This window comes from Larimichthys crocea, unplaced genomic scaffold, assembly GCF_000972845.2.
Source record: "Larimichthys crocea isolate SSNF unplaced genomic scaffold, L_crocea_2.0 scaffold288, whole genome shotgun sequence".
NCBI lineage: Eukaryota > Metazoa > Chordata > Actinopteri > Sciaenidae > Larimichthys > Larimichthys crocea.
The window spans coordinates 253,614-266,575 of record NW_020853787.1 but is presented as its reverse complement, the minus strand read 5'-3'; the positions used below and the strand labels follow the sequence as shown (position 1 = coordinate 266,575).

Genomic DNA, 12,962 nt, shown 5'->3' with positions numbered 1-12,962 from the left:
TTAAAGAGTATACTCTGAATAAGAATGCACCTTTTATTGTCGAGTTATTGTACATTTTATTTTTATTTTTTTTGGCACAGATAGCGCTTCATGTTCTTCTTTCCCTTAGACATTCCCTTATTTACCTCAGGCCTGTTCTGTGTTTGTCATACTTGTAGCTGTAACACTCAAATTTCCCTTTAGGGATCAGTAAAGTACTTTCCTGATACAACTGATGACTCAATTCTGCATGACCATTCAGGAGCTATGTCATTTGTATTAAATAATGGTCCGATTTGATGAAGTGAATATCTGACATCAAGACAAGAAGCGGCCAATGAACCGTTTATTCTCAGATAATTAATCGATACAGTCAGAGGATTACAGAAGTTGACACAAAGCATAACAGTGCCACCTTGTGGATATCAGGTGCTGCTTCATGACAGTATAACTGAAGCTCTACAAAGACTTCCCTGCATGTGTGTCCTCTCTGGTAAACATCTTTGAGTTATTGGTATTAGTGTTCGAGCAGTTAACTCTGACGGTTGAATAAAGTCCGCTCTCTCTCCGTATGAAGGTGCTGTACGGCTCGATGTCTCCCGGATCCTGCACAAAGACATGTACTCTATAAAATAAAACGTAAAGGACGTGTATATATAAAGATAGATGTGGTGAGGTATAACATTTCTCTGTACGTACCATGTTTGGAGGACTGCTCTGTGGTTGTGGTTGCTTGCTGTTGAGTCAGACAACAACGCATTAGTAATGAATCTTCCTGCTCATACACTCTGCATTGCCTACTTTCATATACAAGACAGGAAATGAAAGACCATGTCAGTGCCTCATGTGAAACTAGAAGTCAAGATTCACATAAACCATAGAGCACTTAACCAGATATATGTTTATATATTATAAGTGATATCAATAAAATAACTGCATGAAACTGATTTGATTAAACAAGAAAACAACTGTGTTCACCACATTGTTTAAGAGCTTCCAATGCTATCGAGTTATAAAGCATGCAGAAAAGTAATAATGGATCCAAAAAGTCTCTCACCTGTGACGTATTTGTCTGTAGAATAACCCCAAAATAACTCCAGCGATCATGACGACGATAGCTGCACCGATCAACACGCTTAGGATTAGAGTTTGAGTTTGTGTCGAGTTGCTGGCGTCTTCGTCCTCTAAAAAATTGTAAAGAAGAAACATCTTTGTCAGAATTAACCATGTGAAGTAGAAGTACCAGCTTCAAACAACTGAGGTGAAACGCATAAAACGTGTTTACCTTCCACAGTGATATTCAGATGGCGAACATATGTCCCACCAGAATGTGAACACTCACAGGTGTGGCTCCCACTATCCTCTGACGTTAAGTTGGTCAGGTGAAGAACAACAGTCTGATTCTGCGTCATTAGTTTGAATCTGGAGTCACAATGATCTTCAAAGCCCTTTTCAACACTATACAGCAGACTACAGTTTCTCTTTGTTCTGATCTTACAAACTATAAGCATGATTATAGAGTTTGTTGAATTGGTGCATAATGTTGTGACGTCTGGTTTGCTGCCAATGGTTTTCACAAGAGTCTCTGCAATCAAAAATCAATCATACTTTAAACTTCACGAGAATGACACAAAACCAAAAACAGGAACATTAGTGAAAAGAACATGCATGAATTTTATATTATAAGAACTAGTTTGTGTACATTACCTTCGCTGTCGAAACACAGAGTTAGTGGCAGAAGCAGAACGAAGCAGAGTTTCCATTCTGCCATGCTGGTCAAGAAGTAACTGCTGCAGTCAGTGTACGGTATCTTGTACTGAAGCGAGGACAGACAGACCCTGTCGATCTGTTCTCTGATACATAAACCTCAAACTCTCACATAGATACGAGCTGGTTTAAACTCTTATGTAAAGGAAGTGTTTCTACAGCAGCTTCTGCTTTCATATGAACACTAGACTACAAGGAAAAAGTGATCAAACATCAGGTCTACAGTTGTACAGAGTCCAACCAATGTTAAATATTGCCTGCAGTGCTTACAATTTGTATAAAAAGTGAGTTGTAAGTCATTGTGACCTGCTAAAACAGTCACATATTTAGAGGCCTGAGCTTGTGCTGTAAATAGAAAGGAGGACGGTCTTTGCAACTCATTGCAGTTTAATCAATTAGTGTCTGCTGAAGTGTCCTCTTAGGCCCCCCTGTGGCAGATACATGATAAAGTCCCCTCTTTGGTAGTTCAGTGTGTAAGAAAGTCTAATGAAAGAAAGGCTATAGCGCCCCCCACTGTGGGTGACTGTATATTACTCAAAACAAGTTACAAGTGTTAAAATGAAAATGGTCCAACAAGAGGCTTCATATATTACAAACTTTATTACATTTCTTGACTCTTCAAACTGTTTTACACAGAGCGTTAACTACCAAACACATTTCTTTCTCATATATATCGACTATAATAACAGAAATTGTACAAAACACAATCTTCCAGCTTATTTTCTGTTCACATGCAAACCTGTTTGCAATCTCAACATTTTGGACAACAAACCTTCAAAACAGTCAATGTGTTATCTTGATTCTTTGGTGTGAATGTTTTCATATATTCCACAGCTTTGATCAGCCTCTTCTCCGTGTGCGTCCTGGTTATCCAAGTGGACAGTCACTAGTTTGTTGGATCTGGGAATGCTTTGGTAGACAGCTGTCGCTGGTTGCCGAAGGCTTGTGTAGCTACAGGGGTCATCTTTGTCCTACAAAATGAATAAATGTTGATGTATTGCATCTGATTAAATATGTTGAACAAGGGTGGAAACACTGTCACACTCCACTGATCCTCAAAAATAAAGAGGATCATTGACGTTGGAAATGTATTTTAGAATATAGTTTGTCACATAAGATCATCATATATAAACATATTCATGTAAGTTTGATTACAAGTAATAATTTCGCTCCTTTCTGAGTTTAAAAGTAGAAACCTTAAGAATATATTACTCACCGGAGAGCCAGGAGTTTCACTGACAAATAATCCAGACGTTGCTGACCTCGAACAATATCTTTAAAAAAACCCAACATATATCACTTAATAGAAGACCAAATACACACAAAGCTTAAGAAAGTGAAATATACAGAACATGCACAACACCATATTTATATTCATCGATTTTATAATTCCACTCTTTTAAATTATCCAAATCCCACAAACATGAACAGTCTCTCACTCTTTAGCTTTTGTCCAGTAGATAACTCCCAGAAGAACTCCGATCACCATGATGGATACAAACACTCCAATCAAAACAATATGAAGTGGAGTTTCTGCGATCTCTTCAGACTCGCTGGCGTTTTCATCCTCTTAAATCATGTAAACAAAAAAAATACTTTGTTAGAAAAGTAGCATAAGGAGATTACACTCCCCCTTTAACTTATCACGTAATTATAAAACTCGTATGCTGTATTGTTTGTAAGTGCAGAGATACTGACGATGATATTCTTTACAATGTTACCAACCAACCCGTGCCAACAATAAGAGAAATATGATGAAGGAAATGCATAAAACACAAAGGTGAGAAAATAAATCAAGCTTACCTTCCACAGTGATATTCAGATAGAGAGTAAGAACTCCTTCAAGATGGAAACACTGACAGGTGTAGTTCCCACTATCCTCTGGTGTTAAATTGGTCAGGTGAAGAAATACAGTCTGATTCTGCGTCATTAGTTTGAATCTGGAGTCACATTTATGCTCAAAGCCCTTTACATGATCATACACCAGATGACACACTTCTCCTCCGTTTGTCTCATTTCTGATCTTACAAACTACAGATGAGATGAATGTTTCATTGGAGCAAATTGGAGTGACATCTGGTTTACTCCCAACTGTTTTGTGTAGCTGCTTAATCTCTGCAATCAAATAAAAAATAAATACAGTATGAAATAGTCGAGTTAGAACAATCTGTATTTATACACGAACATCTTTAGTTGCAGAAGAATGAGCAGAAAATATCCTGTTGCTCTCTTTACACCAAAGACAGAAAGATTAACAGTAAAGTTACAAAGTATTTCCTGTAAAGTACCTTCGCTGTCGATATAAAAAGGTATCGTCAGAAGCAGAACAGACCACAGCTTCCATCTATCCATTCTGGTCAAGACATCTGAACAATGCAACTGCTGCTGCTGTTGTTGGTGTCCGGACTATTGTAGTGAAGGGACGGCGGACTCCTTGCACTGTTCTCTTCAGCTACCTTAACCTCAAGTTCTTAGTTCTCAGAAAGTAAAAAGGAAGTGCTGCTATAGAGCTTTCAGCAACCACCCCAATGACAGGCCAGTTGGCAGTGAAATAGCTCAAGGATAAAGAAGCAAAGCAGCTTGGCTGGCAGATGTAGAACATTTGATGTATTTATGCACCTCAACCAACCAATAACGTGTTGAAATGCACAAGAACGAGTTAAAAAGTTAAAAATACAAACTATAATTGAGATGCATTGGTGCATATCTGAGTGTAGTTTTAATTCATCTTTCTGTCATAAATCAATCAACTGAAAGGGAACAAACTACACCGATTTCCCTCTGTTACCACTGATACTAATTAAGGTTCATGCTGCTGCCATAAGTGGAGGCGTCAAAATGGCTGCTGTGGAAAAGGTCTGTTGGTTACAAATGTAGGCCAGTTTGACCACAGCCAGTGAACGCTTAACAAACAGATACCATGTCACATGGTGACTACATTTAGAGTGAGTAGAAGAACATTTTTGTGGTCATACAGCAACGAAAGAAGTCTTGCATGAGTGCATTTTTGCAGAATGTATTTTATAGAATAATGATTGTACAGTTCAGTACCTGTTCCCAACAATTCAAGTATCAGGAGTCTTTAGAAAATAAGTTTATATAAGACATAATTCATAAGACACACATTGTCTCTATTTTTATTTTATTTTTTAATAATGAGGATGAAAAAAGGTCAAACATTATATGTGTTAAAGACTCCTTTTCACCCACAGAGGGCAGCAAAGTACAGCATTTCCAACTCTTTAAGTTGTTAGACTTTGTTGACCTCTGCTAGTTATTGTCATTAGTGGAACTCGTCCAAATCACAGCCACGTTGCCTCGTTTGCTCATAAAAAAGTTTCAGTTCTAACAAGCAGTGCAAAAACTGAAACTCTATTGTCTCAAAAAGCCGAAAACGTTTCAAATGTTTTCATAGATTTCCCACTCTTCATCTGTCTTTTCATCCACTTCCTGTTTTAAATCAGCTGTCTCTATATTGTCGCTGGCTGAATTTTTCTTGCCGTCATCTTCAATATGTGTTGAGAAGCTCTCGTAGACATCACTTGCAGGTTGCTCAAGACTATCATAGAGGTCATCTGGATCATCTTGGTCCTATGGAGAAGATTAAAATCTTACTGCGCGTCAAATTAAAGTCAGGGCTCTATTCATAGTTTCGTAGGCGCAGATTTTGGATTCTGGAGATGACGGTTTGATGGTTCTCAAACTGTGGTATGAGCACCACTAGTGGTACTTGGAAGAAAACATATCAAACAATATATATCAAAGACATTGCAGAAATGTTACCTAAAATAAGTTGTGCATTGCCTAAAATATCTTTTTCAGTATCAGCCTGATACAATGTCACGTTCATTCACTTACTGTGCCCATATATCCATGATGATGGAAAATGTGACATGAGATAGTCAAGTGGAGGTCAACGATTCAGACACTATACAATCGTGGCTCCAATATTAGGACGAAAAGAACAGATCAGAAGTACCACTTTTCTACCAAATGAGAGCTCTGGATTTTGATGCTCTATCAAAATATCAGTACTTGGAGAAACAAATATTTTCTAAAGTGGTACGTGGTATGAAAAGTTTGAGACGGTCTTTTTGTGATTTCAAGCTAACTGATGGCAGACAAAAGATAAATTAAAGTTTATCTGACTTTAATGTGAGTCTGAGTTAACAAGAGAAGAAAATAGACTGAACACATCGACTGTATCTGTAATGTCGACTAATGTTCACAGAGACGTTTCTCACTGAAGTCCACCTGAGAGGCGTTGTGGTTGCTTAGTGGTTTTGACACAAACTTCCCTCTCTCTCTTTATTTCCTGTTTATGACCTATTTTTTTTTCCAAACGAAATAAACAAGCCTCGAATGTAAAAATATATATATGTACTGTGCGCTTAAATACGCACATTTATACAGCTATTAACACATCTGACAAGATAGCGAGCAAAAGAATATTTGACTCACGAAAGAACCGGGGATTTCACAGGCAGAGAACTCTTCTGACCTCGTATCACCTCTGTAAATAAAAAAAAACGTTGACGAGTGTGTGAGCCTGGTGTCATTCGTTTCATTTTATATAGAAACTACATTATTTTACGAGGTTTAAAGCACTCACTTGCAGCGTTTTCTTCTCAGGATGAGTCCAAGGATAACTCCAGGCACACAGATCACAATGATGGATATCCAGGAAAGACTGCTGCTCGACTGCACTTCAGGTGATGATGGATTTGTTAACATGCAATGGAAAACAACACGAGTAAGTAAATATGAATTTACCCTCCACAGATACTGAGGTAGAATATTTGCTCACCATAAAACCTGAATATACAGGCAAAGTTAACAGACATTTACCTTCTACTGTGACACTGAGGTGGAGAACATGTCTTCCCTTAGTATGTGAACACTCACAGGTGTAGTTCCCACTATCCCCTGGTGTTAAACTGGTCAGGTGGAGAAAAACTGTCTGATTCTTGGTTGTGAGCGTGAACCTGGAGTCACATATGTTCACGACGCCCCATTCATGTTGATACCTCAGGCGACAGTTTTTCCCTCTTGTCCTCTCTGTGCTGATCTTACACAAGACTTCGAAGTTACTCAGTGCTTCTTTGGTGCATACCGGAGTGATGTCTGGTCCTCCGCCAATGGTTTTCACAAGAGTGACTGCAAACAAGAGGAAAGTGCATTCCTAACTTTGTGTTTAATTATAAATTATTAATTTCTGACAACACTAGAATAAAAAGGATAATGTCCAACAAATAGTGGGATACGTTCTTCAAAGCTCAAAGTTATTACAAGCTACATCTGACACATACTATAGTGCAACTTGTATGTAATAAAAAGCTTACAGTACCTTCAGAGTCGATGCACAAACCCAGTGGCAGAAGCAGAAGAAGCCAGAGTATCCACTGATCCATGATCGCAGAGTCTGAACAGTGCTGCCTCTCAGTACACAACTATACTTATGAGAGGAAGATCATCAGTGGTGCACGCCTTTTGCTACCTAATCCCCAAAATACACAGAATACCTTATAAGTGTATGAGCTGATCGCTACGTGTCTTAAAAAGGAAGCACAAGACATGACCTTCAAGTTAAGACTCTGTGGGTGACTTATGACTAACTCAGTCAGGGTGACATGCTTTATTTCTGCTTTATTTATTTATTTCTCTTTCAAATTAAATGAAGCATCAAATGTAACTTTGCCTGAGGAGGCTCAAAAACTAAATTTCATTTTATTTTCGACAGGACTTTTTCCCATCTCCTCCGAATTGGAAGTATCCTCAGGCAACATGGTGTTCAGTTTCACCGTTATGCTGATGACACCCAACTTTATATGTCTACCAAACCTACTGCCTTACTTCCTCCAGCTGCGATCATGACCTATCTTCATGATATCAATCTGTGGATGACAAATGACTACCTGAAAAAACTAAATAGCAAGAGGACAGAGCTCCACAAGCCACATAACACCCTTGCGGACGCATCTTTACTGGCTACCAGTTGCCCATAGAGTTCACTTTAAAATCCTGCGTATGGCATATAAGGCTCTACATGAGCATGCATGCTCCCACTACACCCCAACCTGCTCACTGTAATCCTCCTCAGCAGTATTATTATTGATTTAATTATATTATCTTAAAAATAAATGTGAATATTAATGTTTACGCATCACCTTCAGATAATTAGTTACTGGTTTCAGCGTGAGGTTTCCATAGCTGGAGAAATCTGGATATCATTTGTGCAGAGCAGCTTAGACAGATCAGAAATAACTTACCATGAGGGCTCATAAAGCCTCAATTTGGTTTGCTGGTTTAATTTTATTGTGTCATTGCGGTTTCATAAGTGTTTCAACAAGTTTTTGTTTACTGTCAATTAGTCTCGTTAAGTAAAAAAAATATCAACAGTGACAATGAGGTAATTGAGGTAACCCCAAGTAAATAGAAATAGGAGTGGATATTGAGGGTTTATTTGCTGAGGTTGGATAAATAGCTTATGCTCAGTAGTCCCTTTTCAAAAGTTTCTGTGTGCAGGACTGAGAATGAGGTGAAGAGAAGAAAAAAGCTGCACGGTCGATCTGAGTGAGGACAGGAAGTTAACGCAGGAAGTAGCCAGTCTAGATGTTAGGTGTTTTTAAATACCATAGCGGTGTAGAGTTAAGTAATGTGCGTCATGAGGATACACAGGGGAAGTCTGCTTTAAATAGAACTGACAAATGAACAAGAGAAACTTTTAAATCTGTTTTAATGACAAGAAAATAGATTCCAGTCATCACATTTATTAGACAGTATAATGCAGTGAACAAGCTCCTTTCAAATCAAACATAAAAATGATCTATAATCTATATTTACACAAAACTTATTAAATACACTTCAAGGAGCAGCAGCAAAGCGAAACAGTCACCTTAAAACAGGCCTACTTAAACTTGCTATTCAGCAGAAAAAGGTGCGTCAAAGTAGATATTGTACAATTTGATTTATGTTTACTGTGGTAAACATGTTTGAATTATCGGTATTGGTGTAACTGTGTGAATCCAGCAGGTGAATAAAGTAAAAGGTACCGGCAGCAGTAGCAGTAGTAGCAGCAGAAGCAGTAGTAGTAGTAGTACCGTGTCTGGACGACTGGCCAGTACTTCCAGTTGCCTTCTGTTGGGTAAACGGACAAATAAAAACAACAAATTATTCATGCACTCTTCCATGTGTAGTAACATAATTGAAATGTGTAGACTTGTTTTGAAGCTTCAGGAGCAGGACCACAACCTCAACCACAACTGTGCCACTTCTGGAAATATCCTCTTTAGTTCTTGTATTCTGCAACGCCCCCTGCCACCCACCACCACTTCTTTCTCTATTGTCTACCTCTTCTTCCTATTTTCTATAAACGTCTTGAAGAGGACCCATCGTGCTCGCGTGCAGATTCTGCACCAAAACTTCCCCACAATGCACCAACAAACTTTAGAAGTGCATGAATTTCTCATTTAAACGTATCTAGTTGATGGTGTGGTCTTTGCTACTGAAATTCTTTATCATATCAGTCTCTTACCGATGGTGACTTTTTCTATAGATAACTCCCAGAAGAACTCCGATCATCATGATGGATACAAACACTCCAATTAAAACAATATGAAGTGGAGTTTCTGCGACCTCTTCAGACGTGGTGGCGTATTCAGCCTCTTAAATCATGTAAACAAAAAGATACTTTGTTAGAAAAGTAGCACGAGTGTTCACTCTATACAGACACACTGGAGATTACACTCCCCCTTTAACTTCTTACATAATTATAAAACTTGTATGTTATATTGATTGTAAGTGCAGAGATACTGACAATGATATCCTTTACAATGTTACCAACCAACCTGTGCCAATAAGAGAAATATGATGATGATGATGATCACAAAGGTGAGAAAAATAAATCAAGCTTACCTTCAACAGTGATATTCAGATGAAGAGTAAATACTCCTTCAAGACGGAAACACTGACAGGTGTGGTTCCCACTATCCTCTGGTGTTAAACTGGTCAGGTGAAGAAATATAGTCTGATTCTGTGTCATTAGTTTGAATCTGGAGTCACATTTATCCTCAAAGCCCTTTACATGATCATACACCAGAACACACTCTTCTCCTCCGTTTGTCTCATTTCTGATTTTACAAACTACAGATGAGATGGCATTATGTGTTTCATTGGAGCAAATTTCCGTGACATCTGGTTTACTCCCAATTGTTTTGTGTAGCTGCTTAGCCTCTGCAATCAAATAAAAAATAAAAACAGTATGAAAGTGTCGAGTCAGCACAATCTGTATTTATACATGAACATCTTTAGTTGCAGAAGAATGAGCAGAAAATATCCTGTTGCTCTCTTTACACCAAGGACAGAAAGATTAACAGTAAAGTTACAAAGTATTTCCTGTAAAGTACCTTCGCTGTCGATATAAAAAGGTATTGTCAGAAGCAGAACAGACCACAGCTTCCATCTATCCATTCTGGTCAAGACATCTGAACAATGCAACTGCTGCTGCTGTTTTCGGTGTCCAGACTATTGTACTGAAGGGACGGCGGACTCCTTGCACTGTTCTCTTCAGCTACCTTAACCTCAAATTCTCTGTTCTCACAGAGGTGGTGGGAAGAAGGAAGTGCAGCTCTAGAGCTTCTGCTTTTGTCTTAAGACACTAAGACTGACAGACAGCAACCACCAATGACAACAGACAGCAAACACGCCAATCACAGGCCCCTAAATGATCCAGTGACATAACTCAAGGATAATGCAAAGCATAGCAGCTTTCACTATCTAAGAAAGCATTTTCTTTTTTCTGCTACTTTGCTCCACCTCTGTGACGTACACAAGTACTTTACTTTTGGTACTTTATGTATATTCTAACAATATATTTGCCAGTATTTTGGACAGTAAGACAATGATTGACAATTTGGTTTATAGGATTTCATAGATTTAATCCGTCTCTTGTCCACGTGTTTCTTGTTCTACAAGTTGAATTGCTACATTCTAGTTGCTCCGGTGATGATGCAGTTTGGACATAGGTACGTATAGATCACTTGCTGGCATGCTTGCGTCCGGTTTATCTGGATCATCATTGTCCTATAAAAACAAAATGTGCAATGAAGACATTTATAAACACAGTGGCTTTACTGCTAAACACTGGCTGCAGATTTGTCCTTTCACATATTTTTTTGCAACATTAAAAAGTGATGAAACACTACAGGAAACCTACGTCATGCTAAAACCTCAACTTTCATCTCATCTCACTGCTGAGTCAAAAACTCAGGCTCAGAAACAGACCACCTTCCTGCAATTTTAACACCATCACACATGCGGTGTGACAGTCAAAACACAAGGCGAAGACAACTTCTCAAAAGGTGTCCGAAGACAACGATGGGGAAACGAGTCTTTACGGGTAACGAGCAGGTGTAATGAGTGAAGAAGCCTGTTGTCTTTGCAAATCTCGTGCATACATTCCTTTGATGGTCCTAATGAGCTAATTTCTGAAACATGAATGCATACAGTAAATGAGCAAACTGCTAAAGGTGGAAAACAAAAGAATACAGTGCTCACCAAAGAACAGGGGGGTTCACATATAGCTAATCCTGATGTTCCTGACTCTGCATAGTCTCTGAAAATAAGTGATTCATATCAACATTATCACACACACAATTTTATTTTACCCCAAGTTTTGACTAACTTTACTTAACAGTACTTTTTAATCAACCTCAAAAGCTTTTACAAAATAATACAGCTGTTCAGTTTATGACTGAACTTGCATGAGTTTTGTAAATTAGTTATTTTGTCAACTTGAAAGAAATTGAACTTTAAGAGTTTTTCACCTGCAGTTTTTCAGAATAAAGCCAAGGACGACGACAGTTACGATGATGAGTGCAGTAACACAACCAATCACAACGATACAAATGAGCTTTTTCAGAGAACTACATTGCTCTTCATCTCCTAAAGAATTGAGAAAACAATCAATAAGTAATAAATACAGTAAGAGTACCGGCGCTATCATTTGTCTGTTAACAACACTGTGGGAGACAAAGCCGAGGAAATGAAACACTTACCTTTCACAGTGATAATCAGTTGAAGAATATCTGTTCCACCAACATGTGAACACTCACAGGTGTAGCTGCCGCTATCCTCTGGTGTTAAACTGGTCAGGTTAAGAAGTACACTCTGATTGACCGCCGTGAGTCTGAACCTGGAGTCGCATTCGTGGACAAAGTCGTGTTCGTAGTTATAAAGCAGACGACACTCTCCTCTCGTCTCTGTTCTGATCTTACAAACTATGAGCGTGATGACGGGCAGCGTAGCGGCGGGGCATATTGGAGTAACGTCTGGTTCACTCCCGATGGTTTTCACAATACCCTCTGCAATTATAGAAAGAAGTACTAAGACTAAGATTTGTAATTCAACTCAACAAAACTGCAAAAGTCACAATACCTTCGGTGTGAAAACACAATCGCAGAGGTAGAAGCAGGACAAAGCAAAGTTTCCATTTGTCCATGATGGTAGAGAGGCTGGAACAACAATGCTGTTGTCCAGTAACTGTACAAAAAGAGACACATCCAAAAAGGAAGTGCAACACATGACTACGTCTACTTCACGAAATCAGAGACACTGTGGGGATTTCTGAGGCTGGTTTCACCAAAAAACATCAATTCTCGCTTAAATTTTTTTCCCTGACACTTTGGGTGACATCATGGATACTACGTCCATGTTTTATACCGTCTGTAGTTAAAATAGATATATTACACAAGTTATTCAAGGAATTAATTGAAAATCCATTATGAACGTTAAAGATAGATTTTATTGTTTCCTCCATGTGTGTGTGCATTAAGCCGTTGTAGGCCACACTGAAAAGAAATGTGTTCAAACACAACATGACATTTTGAAATCAAAACTCTGAGCGCCAATGCCTCAGTGTTTAGTTATATAGTAGACGAACAGAATGGAGACCCACAAAGCCGTCAAGCACATTACCAGACCAACAGAAACCTTCTGGGCCCGAAGGCAACGATCCAACTTCTGCTCCAATCGACTGCTGCTGGCCGTCACCTGCCGGAGCTGAGGGCAGCAGATAAAACGTGGATCAGAAAGTTTTCAGATTAGTCTGAGTGACGTGTTTTCAAAAATGTGTCCACATGGCTAACCGTTGCACGAAGGTTAAAGCTCGTTGGTGTGTTGTAGTTGTTGGTTGTCAGTCTGAGGGCCTGACTCTTCAG

The 12,962-nt window shown here is 38.8% G+C and overlaps 2 protein-coding genes across 4 annotated transcripts; both read right to left on the bottom strand.

The window, feature by feature from the left end:
• Positions 1-46: 46 nt before the first annotated feature.
• LOC104938623 (uncharacterized) lies at positions 47-11,562 on the bottom strand. Of its 3 annotated transcripts, XM_027276097.1 has the most exons (6): positions 11,302-11,562; positions 10,152-10,827; positions 3,550-3,861; positions 1,037-1,163; positions 679-715; positions 47-585 (listed from the first exon to the last, which is right to left on the bottom strand). In XM_027276097.1, the coding sequence occupies exons 2-6, from the start codon at positions 10,213-10,215 to the stop codon at positions 439-441; spliced, it is 687 nt and encodes a 228-aa protein (XP_027131898.1). In that variant the 5' UTR covers positions 10,216-10,827; positions 11,302-11,562; the 3' UTR covers positions 47-438. The 3 variants fall into 3 exon arrangements, with proteins under 3 accessions (XP_027131898.1, XP_027131897.1, XP_019118136.2); XM_027276096.1 differs by having other exon boundaries at positions 10,152-11,562; XM_019262591.2 differs by lacking the exons at positions 3,550-3,861; positions 10,152-10,827; positions 11,302-11,562 and adding exons at positions 1,265-1,564; positions 1,687-2,115.
• Positions 4,216-8,782, bottom strand: LOC104938622 (uncharacterized). The gene is made up of 5 exons (XM_019262581.2): positions 7,094-8,782; positions 6,595-6,903; positions 6,359-6,452; positions 6,208-6,259; positions 4,216-5,337 (listed from the first exon to the last, which is right to left on the bottom strand). The coding sequence occupies exons 1-5, from the start codon at positions 7,155-7,157 to the stop codon at positions 5,146-5,148; spliced, it is 711 nt and encodes a 236-aa protein (XP_019118126.1). The 5' UTR covers positions 7,158-8,782; the 3' UTR covers positions 4,216-5,145.
• Positions 11,563-12,962: the final 1,400 nt, after the last annotated feature.

What these genes read in the sequence shown, in the direction of transcription:
- LOC104938622 (XM_019262581.2), bottom strand. Translation starts at nt 7,157, where the DNA reads ATGGATCAGTGGATACTCTGGCTTCTTCTGCTTCTGCCACTGGGTTTG. An exon ending in TTTGTGCATCGACTCTGAAG is followed by an intron (nt 6,904 to 7,093) that starts GTACTGTAAGCT and finishes TCTTGTTTGCAG; the next exon opens with TCACTCTTGTGAAAACCATT. An exon ending in CTGAGAAGAAAACGCTGCAA is followed by an intron (nt 6,260 to 6,358) that starts GTGAGTGCTTTA and finishes TTTTATTTACAG; the next exon opens with AGGTGATACGAGGTCAGAAG.
- LOC104938623 (XM_027276096.1), bottom strand. Translation starts at nt 10,215, where the DNA reads ATGGATAGATGGAAGCTGTGGTCTGTTCTGCTTCTGACAATACCTTTT. An exon ending in TTTTTATATCGACAGCGAAG is followed by an intron (nt 3,862 to 10,151) that starts GTACTTTACAGG and finishes ATTTGATTGCAG; the next exon opens with AGATTAAGCAGCTACACAAA. An exon ending in TACAGACAAATACGTCACAG is followed by an intron (nt 716 to 1,036) that starts GTGAGAGACTTT and finishes CTGACTCAACAG; the next exon opens with CAAGCAACCACAACCACAGA.